This window comes from Sarcophilus harrisii, chromosome 1, assembly GCF_902635505.1.
Source record: "Sarcophilus harrisii chromosome 1, mSarHar1.11, whole genome shotgun sequence".
Lineage (NCBI taxonomy): Eukaryota > Metazoa > Chordata > Mammalia > Dasyuromorphia > Dasyuridae > Sarcophilus > Sarcophilus harrisii.
Window position 1 is genome coordinate 639,068,613 of NC_045426.1, and position 17,917 is coordinate 639,086,529.

The 17,917-nt window shown below is 39.4% G+C and overlaps 1 protein-coding gene and 1 long non-coding RNA gene across 2 annotated transcripts; one reads left to right on the forward strand and one right to left on the reverse strand.

The window, feature by feature from the left end:
• Window positions 1–1,596: 1,596 nt before the first annotated feature.
• On the forward strand, window positions 1,597–13,618 carry LOC100929298 (zinc finger protein 501). Its single transcript, XM_031947303.1, has 3 exons — window positions 1,597–2,628; window positions 3,936–4,090; window positions 11,912–13,618. The coding sequence occupies exons 2-3, from the start codon at window positions 3,964–3,966 to the stop codon at window positions 13,009–13,011; spliced, it is 1,227 nt and encodes a 408-aa protein (XP_031803163.1). The 5' UTR covers window positions 1,597–2,628; window positions 3,936–3,963; the 3' UTR covers window positions 13,012–13,618.
• LOC116420709 lies at window positions 13,501–17,285 on the reverse strand. Its single transcript, XR_004231119.1, has 4 exons — window positions 17,112–17,285; window positions 15,592–15,671; window positions 15,258–15,325; window positions 13,501–13,587 (listed from the first exon to the last, which is right to left on the reverse strand). It is a non-coding gene; the product is annotated as an uncharacterized LOC116420709 (long non-coding RNA).
• Between the last annotated feature and the right edge of the window lie 632 nt (window positions 17,286–17,917).

Consider the following 17,917-nt stretch of genomic DNA (forward strand, 5'->3'; position numbering starts at 1 on the left):
GAAAGACTTCCTGTGGGAGGTTTTTAGCTAGGACTTGAAGGAAATAACTGAAGCCAGAAATTAGAGATGAGGAGAGAACTAAGAAGATAGCCAGAATAAACGTCTAAAGCCAAAAGGAGGAATGTTTTGTTCATAGAACAGCCAGGAGGCCATAGTCACTGGATCAAAAAGGATCTATCCGGACAGAGGCATTTGAAGATCAGAAAAGTAGGAGGGAATTAGGTTATCAAGGGCTTGAAATGCCAAACAGAGCTCATAGGACCAGGAGAGATTTTTAAAATACAATACCTGGAGCAAATGACAATTATTGTCTAATAAGGAGCCACAAAAAAGTCCTCAGCTATTTAACAGAAAGAGCATGGTATAGTTATACACCAACATTCTCAAGCATTTTAGTCTCAGGACCCCCATACAGCCTTAGAAGTTATTGAGGACTTCCCCAAAGAGCTTTTGTTTATATCGATAATATCTATCAATATTTACCATATTCAAAATTAAAACATCTTAATATCATTATGAATTATTTTAACTTTGCAGATCCTTAAAAGGATGAGCAGAATCCCCAGGGGTCCCTCAACAACAATTTGAGGACTGCTGATGTAGTGGATAGAGTACTGGACTTGGAATAAGGAATCCTCCTTCAGACACTTGTTATGTGACCCTGGGCTAGTTATTTACCTTTTCTGCTTGTTTCCTCATCTATAAATTGAGAGCACTGGACTGAATGACTTCCAAGGTCATTTCCAGCTCTAATTCTATGATTCTATCTTTTCTTCCAACCTGTTTACTCCCAATGAAGGAATTACCTTCCTCTACAGCTTCTTTGGCAAAGTCATCTACCCTTTGTTTGAATATTTTCCGGGGGGGGGGCCGGGGCGGCTTTTTGGAGTGGAACCTGCTTCCCTAAGACTATCCCAACATTGAACCTATGTTCTAATTCTAAACCCCCCCCCCCCCAATTTTGTTTCTGGGATCCATGGTTGGAAACATTCAAAAATAATAATCCTGCTGGGTCTGAGGTACAGCACCAGAGCATCACAATGGCCTTTCTCTTTGGCAAAATGTAGATTTATTTATGAAACAAAATGAAGAGGTAAAATCGCACGAAGGGAAGTCTCGCGGCCAGGTGGCTCTTTCTGCCACTGCGCGCTGCCCTGGGGATGCGGGCTCCGCAGGTGAGGACGCACGAGAAGAGGGCGGTACCGCGCTCTCTCCCCCGCCCTTCAGCCGGCCAACGAACGAGATGCCCGGTCCTCCCGACTTCCTAGAGCGTCCGAGGAAGCGCCCCCGGGGCCCCCCGCAGGAAGTGTGTGCCGGGCGGAGGATACTTCCTGCCGGGCGGAGGATACTTCCTGCCGGGCGGAGGATACTTCCTGCCGGGCTGGCTGGGCTCGGGCTCAGGGCCCCAACGCACACACTGGGTCTGCTTTGAAGTTCTGCGGAGGCTGCTCGCCCCACGGCCCTTCCCCGCGAAGCGCGCCCGAGTTCGCGGGAGGGACTGCGCCTGCGCCTGCGCCTGCGCCCCAGGGCGGCCCGAGGGCCCCCAGGCCGGGTCCCGCCACTAGAACCAGGGTGAGTCCGGCTGGGGCGGACCGCGGCGGGAGCGGGGCGGGCCTCCTTCCCTTCCCTTCCCTCTTTTCCGAGCTCCTCCTTTGTCTTCTCTCATCCGCGCACTCGGGTGCCTGGTGTTCCTCGATAGTGGAACCCTCGGCCGGCGAGCGGTTATGTCTGGTGGAATGGACTGGAGGAGGGAGAGGGCGACCATGGTAACGCCAGTAAAGGAGCCCGTTAGTGAAAGATGCAGCAGAGTCTGAGCGTTTATTAAGCGCCTGGTGTGTACCAGGCATTGCATCTGACGGGCAGCAAGCATTTACTAAGCGCCTGATGTGTACCAGGCATTGCATCTGACGGGCAGCAAGCATTTATTAAGCGCCTGATGTGTACCAGGCATTGCATCTGACGGGCAGCAAGCATTTACTAAGCGCCTGGTGTGTACCAGGCATTGCATCTGACGGGCAGCAAGCATTTATTAAGCGCCTGGTGTGTACCAGGCATTGCATCTGACGGGCAGCAAGCATTTATTAAGCGCCTGGTGTGTACCAGGCATTGCACTAAAGGCTGGAGATGCAGAGAGAGGGAAAGGACAGAGCGTATCCTCTAGGAGCTTACAGTTTAACGTCATACCCTACTCCAAAGCTGACCGTTGTGCAGCACGTGGTACAGCCTGTCGGGAACCATTTATTGGCCAGATTCTGGCTTTTTAGAACCATCTCAGAACAATCTTTTTGCTTTTTTATTTTCTTGCCGTACGTTGGACTAGATAGAGTTCTTTTCCTAAAGCCCACGGCGGTCAGCTTCATCAAGTCCACCGGCAGGTGGCTGGCCGGAATCAGAAAGACTTAAGTTCACATCTGGCCTCGGAGACATATGAAATCGGAAAATGTATATTCTGAGAGAGGATTATGTCAAATTACCAAATTTTAATAGTCTGGAGACTTACTGAAGCGGTGTTACCGTACCTCCTTACCTGGTGGTCTACCTTGAGCTTTCACACAGTTTTGTAGCCTCAAGTAAACTAATAACCAATGATCAAACAGAGCTCCACAGAGCTGTGACACAACTTTATTGGTTAGTATAGAGAGCTACAAATTTCAGAATTGGAAGGAACTTTAAGATCCCATATTCTGACCTCTTAGTTTTATATTGCTAGAAAAATAAATCTGCATTTTACTGAGACCTAAACTTTAACAAGGTTACACAGTAAGTTGGCAATAAAACCAGGAAAAAAACCAGACCTTTCTTGTCTCTGGTAAAATATTAGATTTAGTTTATAGAAAAGGGCCTTGGATTTTGGGAAATCACTTGAGCACAAAGGAAAAGGGGATTGTTATTGTTATTAGAGAGAGAAGGTTTCTGGGGTGCCATAGGCAAATTCCTTTGAAATTCAAATTCAGTTTATCAAACATTTATTACATATCTACCATGTGCCAAGCTTTTTCCTAGGTGCTAAGAATATAAAGGTAGAATTGATTGAGTCAGCCCTCAAGAAGTTTCTATTCTAGGTGATGTCGAAGTAGTATAAGTACTCTATAATTTAAAGTAAAGAAATAGGGTATGTTAGTGGGAAAATCTGAGGAAAGAGAAAATGTTTGTAATTTAGGAACTCAGAGAAGGCAACATATAAGAGAAGGCACTCAAGCTAAAGCCTTTTTTTATAGAGGAAAATGAGGAAGCATGGAAGATTGCCCCAGAAAATTTATGGAGGTGTAAGATGGCAGCTTAGGTCGGTTTCTGGTGTCAGTTTTCTGTACTCTTGACTGCATGAAAGAGGATAATGTGAAATAAAGTTAGAAAAATAGACTGAAGCATATTGTGCTGATGTTGCTTAATGCTGCCTGGCCTTTGCTATTGAGACATTTCCTAGAATAATGGCTAACATTTAAAGTTTACAGAGTGCTTCAAATATATTATTTTCTTTGAGCCTCACACAAAACTATAGGGATTGTAGGTATTATTGTCATGTTACCTTTGGGGAAACTGATGCTTCAAAGATGAAATGATTTGCTCCTGGTCATATGGAAAGTATTTAGGGTGGGATACTGTGATGCCTCTCCCATACAAGAAGTAGTCGGTACCTACTGGTAACAATACCTGAGAGAAAGTAGAGGCTAGTCTTAGAAAATCTTGGAGTTTGGGTAGAAATAATATAAAGCCCTAGTTTTGTTTGTTTGTTTGTTTTAATCTCCCTATTCCTTTATTTTTCCTGATTTCCTTTAGAAAATGAATGGAATCTTGGTTCAACTTTACACTTCCCTATTCCCTCCCTCTCCAACCTCTCTCCCTTTGGAATGAAGTTTTTACCATTTTTAGTTTGGGATTCTGCAATATCCATCTGAATCTGTCCTCACTCACCTATAACATTAACTGTTCCCCAGGTCCCATTTGTGCACATCACCAGAGGATATGGCAGCCCTGGGGGCAATGCAAGAGCCACTCTCTGCTTCAGCTCACATCAGCTTTCCATCACCCGGATCCCATTCAGGGCCTCCACATCATGAGATGCTACTGCACCTCCAGGACCCCCAATACGGTACTCACCCTACCCCAGTCCACTCCCAGAGCTCTGTGTCCCTCTTCTTCAGCCAGAGCCTTCAATAGAGATTCCTTCGTAGTCCTTGAGCACATTTTGATTAAAAAAAAAAAAAAAAAACTTGTAGAGGCAAATTGGATTTTTCTTTTCACTGTAAATATGTCTGCTTTCCATTAGATAGTTTACCATCTTTGCTGACAATTATTTTTTATTACGGGAACTGAAATAAGGATATTTGTGAATTAGAGTTGTCCCAAATTTAAATAAATTTATTTTAAAATATTTATAGATGAGAGTGATACTTTGGATAATCTGTGATTTCATTAGTGTGTTTGTGTAAATCTGCCAGTGCAGATCATTGTCCCTTCACTTGTGTTCATACTAGACATTGTCTGTCTAGTCCTTCATAGACAATAACTCACATGCCTATAGCCTTTTATGACGTATCAGATCATACACTTAGAGGCAGAAGGGCTCAGAGAGATCATCTCCTCTGGCCTTCTCATTTTGTCAGTTCCAGCCATGGGATTTCTCTGGGCCCAGAGGGAGGACTTGGCCAAGGGCATAGTCAAAATGCACGTCTCAGTCAGCTGACTCCAATAGGTGGCCCTTCCATTATGTTGTACTCCATATTTTCAAAGCACTTTTACATATATACTACATATATATATGCATATATATATAGAAGCAGTATTGATGTATTTTAGACTGAAGAAACTAAGACTCAAAGAATGTCAGAGTCCAGGATTGGTGGCTCCAAGTCCAGTGTACATACCACTATCCCACACTGCCTCCTCAGTGTACAAAAAGGCTTTCTCTTACTCTTTTTGTACCAAGGATACCATTGTATCATTTAGATTATTCCTGTTACTTTTTATTGTGGTTATGTGACCAAGCCTACATGATTTTCCAAGTGCTCTTATCTTTGATACTGCTTTCTCTTCTGCTCTCACATTTAGGTCATTGTTGTTAACATGCAGCATTTGCACACCTAAACATTTCCACTGTCCTTAGGTTTCCTAGTCATTTGAATTTTCCAGGGATTTTGTTGTTCCACCCTTTGCCAAAGTTGTAAATTTTAAATATTCATTTGTCTAGCTTTGAAGAGATTTGGGGGCCTAGCTGACTTCCAGTATTTGGATGGCTATCATGTGGAAGGAGAGATTAGATTTGTTCTCCTTAGACCCAGAAGGCAGAACCAGAAATAGTGGGTAAAAAAGATATAAAGAAGTAGAATTCAGTTTCATGTGATGAAAAACTTTCTCACAGATAAGAATTATCCAGAAGTAAAGTGGGCTGCCGGACAAGGTAAAGAGTTTCCTTTAAAGTGTTGGGCAGAGATCTGCCTGTCAGAGGGAGAGGGGATTCCGACTGACATATAGATCAGGCAAGGTGATTTCAGTGGTCTTTTTCAACTCTAATTCTGACCATGTTACAGTTTTAGTTGGTGCATCCACAACAAAGAAATCACTTACTTTTGAAATATATAAAAATTGGATACAATGTGGTGGCCACAGAGCCACTGTCCTCCACAGACCTCAGTCTCATCTGCTTCTCTCATTCTGGAGTCTCTATTCCATAAAAAATTCAGGTTAGTTAATGTTATCCTTCCTATTGTCTATCTTTTTTGATTAGTCTATAATCATTAATAACCCAATAACTTCTAGCCCGAGGGTTGTTTTTAGCATTTATCTATTTCTTTGCTCATGAAATCTTTAGTTTTGATAATCTTGGGCCATTACTGATAATAAATGTTTGTCGAATTAAATTGACCAAGTCCTTAAGCACACTGCTTAGTGTTAGCAGACATCAAAAATTTGGATAAAAAGGGAACCCACTTCCCATCGAGTTCACATTTCTAGTAGGCAGATAAAACACCCAACATTTATAAATTGTAATATACAATTATGCAAAAAAGAGATGCTAAATACCTATGAAGTAGGATTTGTGGAATTTGGGGTCTGGATCTGTTTTTTCATCAGTGTAAGCCACTCAAATTTGGAAACTCATTCCAGCAGTATGACTGACAGTTTATAATCTTAAAGTTACCTAGCCATCAAAGCTTTGTAACTTGCCTGTGGTCACAGATCTAGTATTTAGAAGAAGCAACTTAAACCCAGGTCTTCCTAATTTCCTAACCCAGCTCTTGATGATTTCAACATGCTATCTCTTGTATTAGGGAGAAATCAGAGAAGGCATCCTGGAAGAGGTGACATTTGGTTTGAGTTCACAGAAATCCTTGGATTTTTCCAAACAAGAAAACTAGGGTGAGGTGGGTAAAAAAAAAAAAAAAAAAAAAAAAAAAAACCCACGACTGAGGACAAAGTGGAAAAAAGAGAACAAAAGTACATATAGAAGATAAAATAGGATGGAAAAAAATACAGAACTGGTAATCATAACTGTGAATGTGAGTGGGATGAATTCTCCTATAAAATGGAAGCAAATAGCAGAGTGGATTAAAAAAAAGAATCCTATAATATGTTGTTTACAAGAAACACATTTGACACAGAGGGACATATACAGAGTAAAGGTAAAAGGCTGGAACAGAATTTATTATGCTTCAGTTGAAATTAAAAAAAAAAAAAACAGGGGTAGCAATTCCGATCTCAGAAAAAGCAAAAGTAAAAATAGACCTTATTAAAAGAGGTAAGGAAGGAAAATACATCTTGATTAAAGATTACGTTAAAAAATGAAGTAGAATGATACTAAGTGTGTATGCACCAAGTAGTAGAGCAAGCAAATTCCTAGAGATTTTAAGCCAGTTACAAGAAGAAATAGACAACAAAATTATTCTAGTGGGGGACTTCAACCTTTTCCTCTCAGAATCAGACAAATATGACCACAAAATAAACAAGGAAGAAAATTGGAAGGTTAATATATATGATAGACTTCTGGGGAAAACTGAATAAAGACAGAAAGGAATACATCTTTTTCTTGGCAGTATATGGCATCTACACAAAAATTGACCATTTTTAGGCCATAAAAACCTCACAATTGAATGCAGAAAGGCAATAATAATAGTAAATGTTTCCTTTTCAAACCACAATGCAATAAAAATTATATTCAATAAAGGGTCAAGGAAAGATAGACTAAAAACCAATTGGAAATTAAATAATCTAATTCTAAAGAATGAGTCAAACAAAAAAATCATGGAAACAATCCATCATTTCATTCAAGAGAATGACTATAATGAGACAACATACCAAAACCTATGGGATGCAGCCAAAACAGTTCTTAGGAGAAATATTATATTTTTAAATGGCTACATGAATAATATGAAGAAAGAAGAGATCAGTGAATTAGGCATGCAACTAACAAAGCTAGAGAAAGAACAAATTAAAAACCTCCAATTAAATACCAAATTAGAAATTCTGAAACTCAAAGGAGAGATTAATAGAAACTAATAAAATTATTGAACTAATAAATAAAACTGAGAGTTGGTTTTATGAAAAAAAAAATAAATAAATAAACCTTTGGTTAATTTGATCAGAAAAAGGAAAGAAAAAACAAATCACTAGCATCAAAAATGAAGAGTGAACTTATCAGCAATGAAAAAGAAATTAAAGCAATAATTAGGAGCTATTTTGCCCAACTGTATGGGAACAAATCTGACAATCTAACTGAAATGGATGAATATTTACAAAAATATAAATTGCCCAAGTTAACAGAAGAGGAAATAAATTACTTAAATAGTCCCATTTTAGAAAAAGAAATTGAACAAGTCATTCATGATTCCCAAAGAAAAAATCTCCAGGGCCAATTGGATTCACAAGTGAATTCTACCAAACAAGAAAATTAAAATGTAAATTTACAAAATATAGCTCTATTTGTGGCTTAAGGCACAGAGCCCCAACAATCCTGAAGGGTGGGTAATACAGTGGCTAGCTAGATGGCAAAATACTAATTAAATTAATTCATAATTCCAGGGTTCAGTTCATAAGTTTACTAAATGTTTTGTGCAAGACCCAGGGACAGAAAGGCCCTCAAGAAGTTTAAATTCTCCTGGTGGGCATACAACATTTATACAAATAAATAGAAAGTATATACAAAGTTATTTCGAGAAAAAGAGATTGGTAGTAAATGGGTGATGTGGTGGCTTTTGGGAAGAGACAGACAATGATGCAAAGGCAGAGGAGCAGGAGATGGAATGTTGTATACGGACCAATTTGACTGGAGTAAAGAGTGAATGACTAAGACCCATTGGCCATTCTATCCATAGTATCATTTAGCTGCTTATAAAGGGTAGTAATATGAAATAAAAATAGAAAAGTAGGTAGAATCCAGATTTCAATTTCAAATTAGCTTTTAGATTTTAATACCAAAGACAGTAGGGAGCCACTGAAGGCATTTTGTGGGGAGGGATACGATATGGTCAGATCTGCCAAATGGATACCAGTTTGGCAATTGTGTAGATTTTGAGGGAGTAGAGTCAGAAAAACCAGTTAAAGGGCTATTGCAAAATGAGGATCTGACCTCTGATTTCATCAAAATGGTACTCCCTCTATTGATAACAGAATGAAACCCCTCCCTACACCTTAATAGAGTGTCTTCATACAATTATGGGACCAAAGAATTCTCCTATTGGGCAGCTAAGCCAATATTGATGAATTTCTCCTCATTTAGCTACCCTGGATTTCAGATGAAAGAATGATAGAAACACGGTCTTATCTCTGTGCCTATACTCAAGCATTTCCTGCTTTGTTAAAACTTTCTAGAAGTTGAGCTCCATTGGCTTTGCCTTCAAAAAGCCTAGAGTCACATTCAAAAAGCCTAAAGTCCAATGAGAGGACTTGAGCAAAAAAAAGATTAACCAGGAGTCTAAGCATATAACTAAAACATTCTTAAATATACTTTTTACAGCACTGTTCCAACATCTAATTTCCTTGTTTCTCTTAAAAGTATCATATGTATATGTAACTATAAAAAAAAAAAAAAACAGTGCTTCTTTGATACATGGCTGTATAAGACTTGGACCCAGTGTCAGAAGGCTTGTGGTAGGATCCTGGTCTTATCAGCAATTAAATGATCAAACTTTGGACTAAGTTACCTCCTTTTTCTGACCCTTTGGTTCTTTCTCTGAGAATCAAGAATAGATAAACTAGATATATAAACACATTCCTGCAGACCAGATATTGACCTGGAAAACCACAAATTAGCATTATCTGTGTAGTTTTATATCTTTATTTTCTTAAACATTTCCCAATTATATTTTAATCTAGTTCTGGTTTATGGTCCCATAGCAGCAAATTTGACACCTCTGGTCTAGATGATATCATCTCTGAAATCAATAGCTTTGATGTAAAGTGAGTTATACTTGTGTTTTCCTATTTTTCAACAGCTCTCTGGACTTCCATTGGAGCTATCCAGACTGACCCAACACAAAGGGTCCTGAATAAGTATGGGTTAAGTAATTTGTATTCAACCATTATTAAAGACTTAGTATATGCTATAGAAGGATATAAAAGAAATTTAAAATGCAGGACTTGTCTTCTGAGGATTTTAATATCTAGTTGGAAAGAAAAGACATACACATTAAGAAAAATAATAAGCAGATATATGATAAATCAGATTCAAAATATATGCCAAGTTCCAAGGAAAGACTAAAACAATGTTAGGGGTATACAGAACCAGCATTAAAGAGTAGAAAAAAGAAAATTAGCTCTGAAATCAGAGAACAGGGTTTCAAACTACTGCTCCTTACCACCTTTTTCACCTTGTTAATGAGTGGCCCTTATCCTCTCTTGGTCTCAGTTTCCTCCTCTGTAAAAGGAGCAGTTTGTTTAGATACTCTTGGATGTCTCTTCATACATTAGCTCAGTAATCCTACTATAAAAGGAGGTGGCAGGAATTGTATGAATAGAAAGGTCACTCTTGAAAGCAGTGGTGAAATTCTGAGGGCACAGCTTAATAATCACAATAATTTAATTTTTATGGTTATTAAAGTGTTTGTAACCAGAAGAGCTGGTTTTAAATCACAGCTCCAAAACTTTTTAGCTTTGTGATGGTGGACTTCATCTTTCTCTCTGAAAATTGCATTTAACATTAGCGTAGCCTAACTCACAGGAATGGAAGGGGCTTCCTAAACCTCAAAGTCCTCACATAAAAATGGGATTGATTTCATTAGAGCTTTGGTAGTGGCAAAGTAAGGTTCCAAGAGGTGAAATGACTTGTCCAAAGCTACGTGACTAACATGGCAAAACCAGGACTTGTTCCCCATCCTTACTCCCAACCTACCTTTTCTGCCTCATGTCCCATTATTCTATTTTAGATATTCTCTCCAAACTTACAAATATATTCCACTTACAAATATGTTCAGTGTAAAGAAGAAAAACTTGCCAGGTGAAAATGGGTCTAATGAACCATGTTGAAAAGTGATAGAAAAAAATTTGGAAAGGTACTTGGACAAATGATACAAGGCTAAAATTTGAAAAAAATAAATAAATAAATAACCCACTGTATGTTTTTGTGTGGGAAAATAATGTCATGGATGAATTTAGAGAGAGAATTTCAGAAGTGCTGGCGTGTAGTACAAAAGGAAGATACATGAAGGAAACAAACTCATTAGAAGAAAACATTAAATGGTTTCATTTAGCTCGAGTTCTACTCCAGCCATCATGATAGTCACACAAAAAGCATTGAAAAGATGATATACCCAAGAGAGCACAGAGTCATGGAAGTCAAGGAAAGAGCATTTTGAGGATGGGCTTATGGGGGAAGAAAGGTTCAAATTTAAGAGTAACCAAATTTCAAAGTTAGAAGGAATCTCATACTACATATAGCTCAATCCATATTCCAAAAGAAAAAAAAAATCCCTTCTATAATACTCTGGACAAATGGTCATCCAATTGATGAAGGCCTTCCCTTAAGAGTTCTGTCCCCTCAGCCAAAATAGAATAAATCTTATGCCTCTTTACATGACAGACTTTGAAATATTTGAAGACAGCTCTAAGAGACATTGTAATGGAAGAATTTTAGTAGCAATTGCTCAGATGTCAGAGGGGAAAAGGGAAGGAGAAAAGTTAAATAAAACTTCATGATTGGAAACTTAAAGTACCATCTCATCAAATATGATTCTTACTAGCTTATCTGAATTCTCATATTTCTAATTATTGTGTCTCGAACTTACCTCCAGATTTTGTGCTTATCCTCTTAATATTCTTACTCATTGTTCTTTTTTGTCTCTTCTAGTCAGAAGTCTTGTATCATCTTGTCTGGATTCACATACCTTATATCCAGACATTCATTATTCCACTGTATCATTCTTCTATTCTACTTGTCTTTTTTATCAATTTATAAAATAACTTTTTAAAGTTATCAAAATCATGAGACCCTCTTGGACATCACTATCAATTTTTAGAGAGAACTTAATAGCTGTCTTCCAAGAATTTGAAGTATTGTCAAGTAGAAGAGATTAGATTTATTCTCCATGGTTTAGGAGAATATAAATAGGAGTAATGACTAAGACAGATTTCAGCTAAATAAAGGAAAAGCTTCCTAATACAGCTGAACAAAAGGAAATGGGTTGTCTGCAATGGTAGGGGGTTCCTTATCACCAGAGATCTTAAGGTGGAAGGTAGATCACTTGTCAAGGACATTGGAACCTCATTACTAGGTGAACTGGATATCCCTTCCAACTCTATTATTCATGTATCAGATAGAGAATTGTACTATATTGCCTGTACAATTACTTGTAAATCTAAGGCTCTTTGCAGTTATTCTATAATTGTCATCTGTCTCCATCAACTTCCTTCCCCTTCTACTTCCAATCAGAGAACAGGTGACTTTTTTTTTTTTTTTTTTACTTTCCATTTATAATTTCAGATTATAAGACCAGGACTGACAACAAGTTACTGATCCCAAAGCAGGAAATTTCTGAAGAAATAGAATGTTGTGGAACAATATCAGAAATTCTCCAAACAGATGTATTCCAAAAACCCAAATTTGGAAAAACTTATGAACTTCAAAGGAGGTTAGATATTCAGGTGGGTATCCCATCTGAGAAGAGATGGAAAAACTCCCTTTCCCAGCAGAGAAAGGCACAGGTGACAGTCATGCATGAAGAAACCCCTAGAGATGAGAGAGGTCATGAATGTTCTGAATTTGCGAGAAACTTCAGTCTGAACTCAAATCTTGTTATAGAGCAAAGAGTTCCTATGGGAGCGAGATCTCATAAATGTGATACTTGTGGCCAAAGCTTTGGCCAGCGCTCAGTCCTTATTCAGCATCTGAGAATTCATACTGGAGAGAAACCTTTTGAATGTAACGAATGTGGGAGAGCATTCAGCCAGAGATCTGAAATTATTAGGCATCGGAGGATTCATACTGGAGACAAACCCTATGAATGTAATGAATGTGGCAAAGCATTTAGTCACAGATCAACCCTCATTGAACATCAAAGAATTCACACTGGAGAGAAGCCTTTTGAATGTAATGAATGTGCAAAAGCCTTCAGAGGAAGATCAGATCTTATTCGACATCAAAGAATTCACACTGGAGAAAAGCCTTATCAGTGTAATGAGTGTGGAAAAGCCTTTAGTCACCGATCTGTCTTTATTGCACATCAGAGAATTCACACTGGGGAGAAACCTTATGAATGTCATGAATGTGGCAAAACCTTCAATTGGAGCTCGAGCCTTTTCCAACATCAGAGGGTTCATAGTGGAGAGAGACCCTATGAATGTAATGAATGTGGAAAAGCTTTTACACAACTTGCAGTTCTTATTGACCACTTAAGAACTCATACTGGAGAAAAACCTTACGAATGTAATGAATGTGGGAAGGCTTTCAGTCATGGCTCAAATCTTCTTCAACATCAGAGAATTCATTCTGGTGAGAAACAATATGAATGTTGTGAATGTGGAAAAACTTTCTGTCACAGCTCAAAACTTATTCAGCACCAGAGAATTCATAGCAGAGAGTGACCTTCTCAATATAGTGGAGAATTCCCAAAAGTTACTTTGGGACAAGACCCTATTAAAAGTTTTAAGTTCAAGGGTGGGGCCCATTTTTATCTAACTTTCTGTAGGATCTAACCTGGTGCCACATAGTTTAATAAATGTTTTTGCTTGGCTAAAATGATAATTAATCTTGAGTGACATTTCCCCCAATTGGTCATCTCTCTCCCTGAGAGTTAAAGTTATATTCCTTAAAAACACAGAAGAATGACATTCTAACTTCAGGATCATTTCTTTTCCATCATAAATTGATATGGATTAGGCAGGGTGGCTCTATTTCTTTCCTTATAAGTCTCATTGAGAGAAAATGATACCACCCCATCAGAGAAAGTCAGGAAGTAATGAGCCTAGTTTTTACTGTTTTAAGGTAATATCTGTGGATGGGATATTTACATAAAGATGGCCTTCAAACAACTGGATTTATAGAACAAGGCTGGAGATAGAGACAAAAAGAGGCATTTATGTATAGAGGGTACCCATATAGTGGAGTCTTGTGAGTGGGCTAGCTTCCTCAGTATACGGGGTAAGGCAAAACATCCAGAACTAAAAGAGAACAGAGAAAATAAAGTTTAAATATCAATAAAATAACATTTTAAGGTTTACAAAACACTTCACATATATAATCTCATTTAATGATCACAACAATTCTGTGAGATAGGTACTATTTATCCTCATTTTATAGATGAGGCTAAGAGGTTGTGATTTGCCTAGACTCACAATTAGTAGTTTCTGAGCCAATATTATAGTTTGGCATCTTCCTGACACCCAAGTATAGCATTCTATCCACTATGTCACCTAACTGCCTCTAATGTCAGTAGTTAGAAGGTAAAATAAAGAAGAATTCAATCAGTAAAAGGAAAGACCAAGCAAGAAAAGAGAGGCTGGAAAGTATTTTGAAATCAACAAATTAGAATTTGTTAAATTTCTATTTAATGCCAGATTATGCTAAATTCTGGAGATCCAGGAGTAGAGTTCTGAGACAAAGGAGGGAGTATTGATATGGAATGCAGTAGAGAAGTCAAGAAGGTAATGGAAAGGATTTCATTTGGCCAAATCATCAGAATTTCTATTCATTTCAATAGTCATTAAACACCTGCTGTGAGTAGAGCACTGTCCTAGGTACAGGAGGAAACAAAAAGTTTAGAGAGACTCCCAAGCTTCATGGAATTTGAAGAATAGTAGAGGGATAAGATATATACACAGTTAACTAAAATGCACATGAGGGAGGAAGTAGCATTTAACGTGATTTTTAAAATTCATTGGTCAAGATGAGTATTACTAGCAAGTAAAAGTAGGTAGGGTAAGATTGGGTCCTTTGTTTTTATACTATGAAATAAAGCTTGAAAAATAGGTCAGTGCCAGATTCTAGGGCCTTGAATGCCAAAGTAATTTGGATAAGCCACCGAAGATTTTGTTTGAAAGAAAAAAATCACATGACTATATGATCTTGTAAGAATACGTGAAAAAGATTACTCTGGCAACAGTAGATAAGTGAAGTTGGCTAGGCCCATTAAGAGACTATTGCAGTAGTCCTTATAAATAGCAAAGAGATCCTATAGACTGAATTAATACCTGTAGAAGTAGAGCAGAAGAGCAACTGTGATTCATTGTGGAGGTGAAATCAATAAGATTTGTTAGTTGGATTAGAGGGCAAAGATAAGCCCAAGGTTACAAATTTGATGAAAAGCATTACTAGTGATAACACCAGAAAAAAAAAAAAAAAAAAAAAGATTTAAGAGAAAAGACTGTCGGTCAACATTCATCGTTTAGAGAATGAACAATACTTGTGCAAAGGACTGCTATGAATATTGAGATACAGGTGAAAACTATCACCTAATTTGGGCACATGCATAATAGTGGAATCTCTTAAACACTTTAGCTACATTTTTTGCACAATTTCAAATAGTTTTTCCAGCACCATTGGAAGAATATACAGCTACACCAACATTATACTAAGTGATCTGTCTTTTCACAGCCTCTACATTGTTGGCAAAGTGTCAAACAGGGTGGTATGGAGAAAAGAGCCCTTTGGATGTAGCATCAGGAAGTTCAGCTTCTATCTCAGCATTAACACTACCTTTGTAATCATGGTTCATAGAGCCTTCCTAAATCTCAGTTTAAAAAGATAATGATTTATAGAGTTGGAAGACCTTATATAACCCTCTCTTTTTACAAAAGAGAAAAATGAGGGCTAAAGAGTTTAGATGTCTTACCCTACACAGTAACCAGAGGAGGCAGGATTTGATCCCAGGTCCCCTACTCCTGATGTTCATGTGTCATCCTGTTTGAGCAAAAATGAAACTGACTGTGAGAACTGAAGAAAGTGATTCATTCAGATGAGAACTATTAGAACTAGTCACTATTCCAAGTGGGTTGTTGAGAAAAGAATACTTTGCTGAAGCTCTACATAACTTTTAGTTAAATGACACAAAATCACATTTTTATAAGTCTGCAGTACTTTATAAATGAAGCTTTGTGAAAAGATGGAGTTGTAAATTCCTTATTTAAGGTTGGGAGCATCATAGGAAAGAGAAAAATAAACTTGACCTGTTAAATGAACCCTGGAGGGAACTCAGATGGGAAGTAAAGTATTGCCACTGTCTTCAAGGTTTTTTTTTGAAGTGGACCTAGAAAAGGTGAATGGAGAAATTTAAATAGTCAAGAACTGAAGCTGTCTGGGCATTTGAGAGAAAGATATGCTTATCATGGTAGGAAAGGGAGTACAAATTGGTTGAAGGACAAAAGCTTAATAGTAATTTATATGTGTAGTTTTCCATTCTCTGTGCTTCCCAAACCTGTGCAGTTGTGTTGAAATCCCCATCTCTAAATATAGGATTTCCATAATCCCCATTAGACACAGTAGGGAATCAGACTAAGAGATTCTGGTGATTTGCCCAACTTCACACAATTCTAAGGGGGAAATCCCAAAGGAGAGGTTTGGTGACAGGGGAAGGGAAGAGGAGGGTTCCCACATTTCAACTGGTGGATCTTTTCACTCCCACCCTCCACTTTGAGATCTGTCCTGCAGATTCTCATTTATTTTTCTTCCTCCTCATTTTGTTAGACAATCGTCACCTGCAAAAGTAAAGGCACTATGTCCTGTCCATGAGGATATTCAGGGCCAGCAGTTTGTAGGATTAAAGGAGAATCTGGATTTGAGCCCTCTTTGCCTAAATAATTATAATTACAAAAAATCTTGTGGGAGTTAAAACACCATCCTGTAAAGTAACTATTATTAACCCCATTGTATGGGATGGGAAATAGAGCCCACATTTCGTTCCTTGCCCAGGCCACAATGCTAGTAAGCTCTGGAGGTGGGGTTTGAGTCCAGGTGAACTGACTTGAGCTGCATCAACAGAGAGAAGGACAGAGTGCTGGACGTGACGCTTTGCTTTACCCTAGGTACAATCAACAGGTGTACTCAGTTCTAGACACTAAGCACAAGTTAAGAAGGTTCAAGTATTACAAGTTGGAGCAGCTCCAGAGGAGGGAGACCGGAGTGGTGAAGGAACTAAAAACTGCCACATCTGGATCATCTGAAAGAACAGTTTGATTTGACTGAAGCGGGGAGGGATGGGGACACTAGAATGGACTGCACATATTTGAACGGCTGTTACGGCCAAGTTCCCAAGCATTTATTAGACGCCCCTGCGGTGTCACGCACCCTGCCAAGTGCTGGGGATACAAAGAAGGGAGAAAGGGGAGGAATTGATTTTGTTCTGCTTGACCCAGCGAGCACAACCCGGAGCCACCCGTGCGTGTGCCAGAGGCAGGTGTTTGCCCCATCCAAGCCAAACGCCCCTGTCCCAGCCGCCGGGGCGGACCGGGCGGTAGCGGAGGGCCAGTCTCACCTAGCCGCCCCACCCCTCCAGCAGAGCCATCTCCGGTAGTCCCAATCTCTATCTGACCACCGAACCTATAGGCTCTGAAGGAGAAAGCCAGGCAGGTGACCCTCCCTCGCTCAAATCTAATTCACTTACATGTCATGGCACTACCTCCCTGACGTCCTGATCCTCTTGGAAAAAAGAAAGACAAACCACCCCTCCCCCAGCTCCACCAGGTATTACCATCTGAGATTTGATGGTCCTTCATTCCTTCTTCCCGCCTTTTCGGCTCCTGAACTCCGCCCGCCCCCTGCGCGGGAGGGGACCGGCGAGTCACTGAGACCACCGGCAGACGGTCCTCCACACTTCCTAGGGGGTCACCGGGAGGCAGGAATGGGTTGGGTAGTTCCCCAGAAAAACCAGTAACACCGATCCGAGGAGGTGGGGGAGAGGGGGGGCGGGCCGGGGGGAAGAAGCCTGCGCCTGTGCAGGATCGCTCGTTCCAGGAGCCGGCCTCAGCGGGCTGGAATTTAGCTGAGTTTGTTCCTGGGACTCCGCCCCGCTTTCTCGGAGCTGCCTCCACCTCTGGTCCCACCCCCGGTCCCACCCCCTCTCAGAGAGATTTCAAACTCGACTTCTAACTTGCTTCTCGAGGTCTCTTCTCCCCATCCCCGTCTTGTCTCAGCTGTCCCCCTCTCCTGTTGGTCGTTATTTAGTCATTTTTGTCTTGTTTCTCTTGTCTCCATTTGGGATTTTCTTTGCAAAGATATCAGAGGGGTTTGCCATTTCCTTCTCCAGCTCATTTTACAGATGACCAAACTGAGGCAGAAGTTTAAGTGACTTATCCAGAGCTCCATACACTTCACCACCTTGCTGTCCCCCCACCAAAAGATACTAAATACATTACCCCTTCCCAGTACCTTCTTCCCAGTATTCTGCTGTGAAGAAATGAAAAGAATTTTTTGGGTTTTTTCTTCATTTCAATTAAATAAATCACTCAGTTATTACGCCTTTATTATGAATCTTTTATGTTTCAAGCAGCGTGCTGT

What these genes read in the sequence shown, in the direction of transcription:
- LOC100929298 (XM_031947303.1), top strand. Translation starts at nt 3,964, where the DNA reads ATGGCAGCCCTGGGGGCAATGCAAGAGCCACTCTCTGCTTCAGCTCAC. An exon ending in CCTCCAGGACCCCCAATACG is followed by an intron (nt 4,091 to 11,911) that starts GTACTCACCCTA and finishes TTATAATTTCAG; the next exon opens with ATTATAAGACCAGGACTGAC.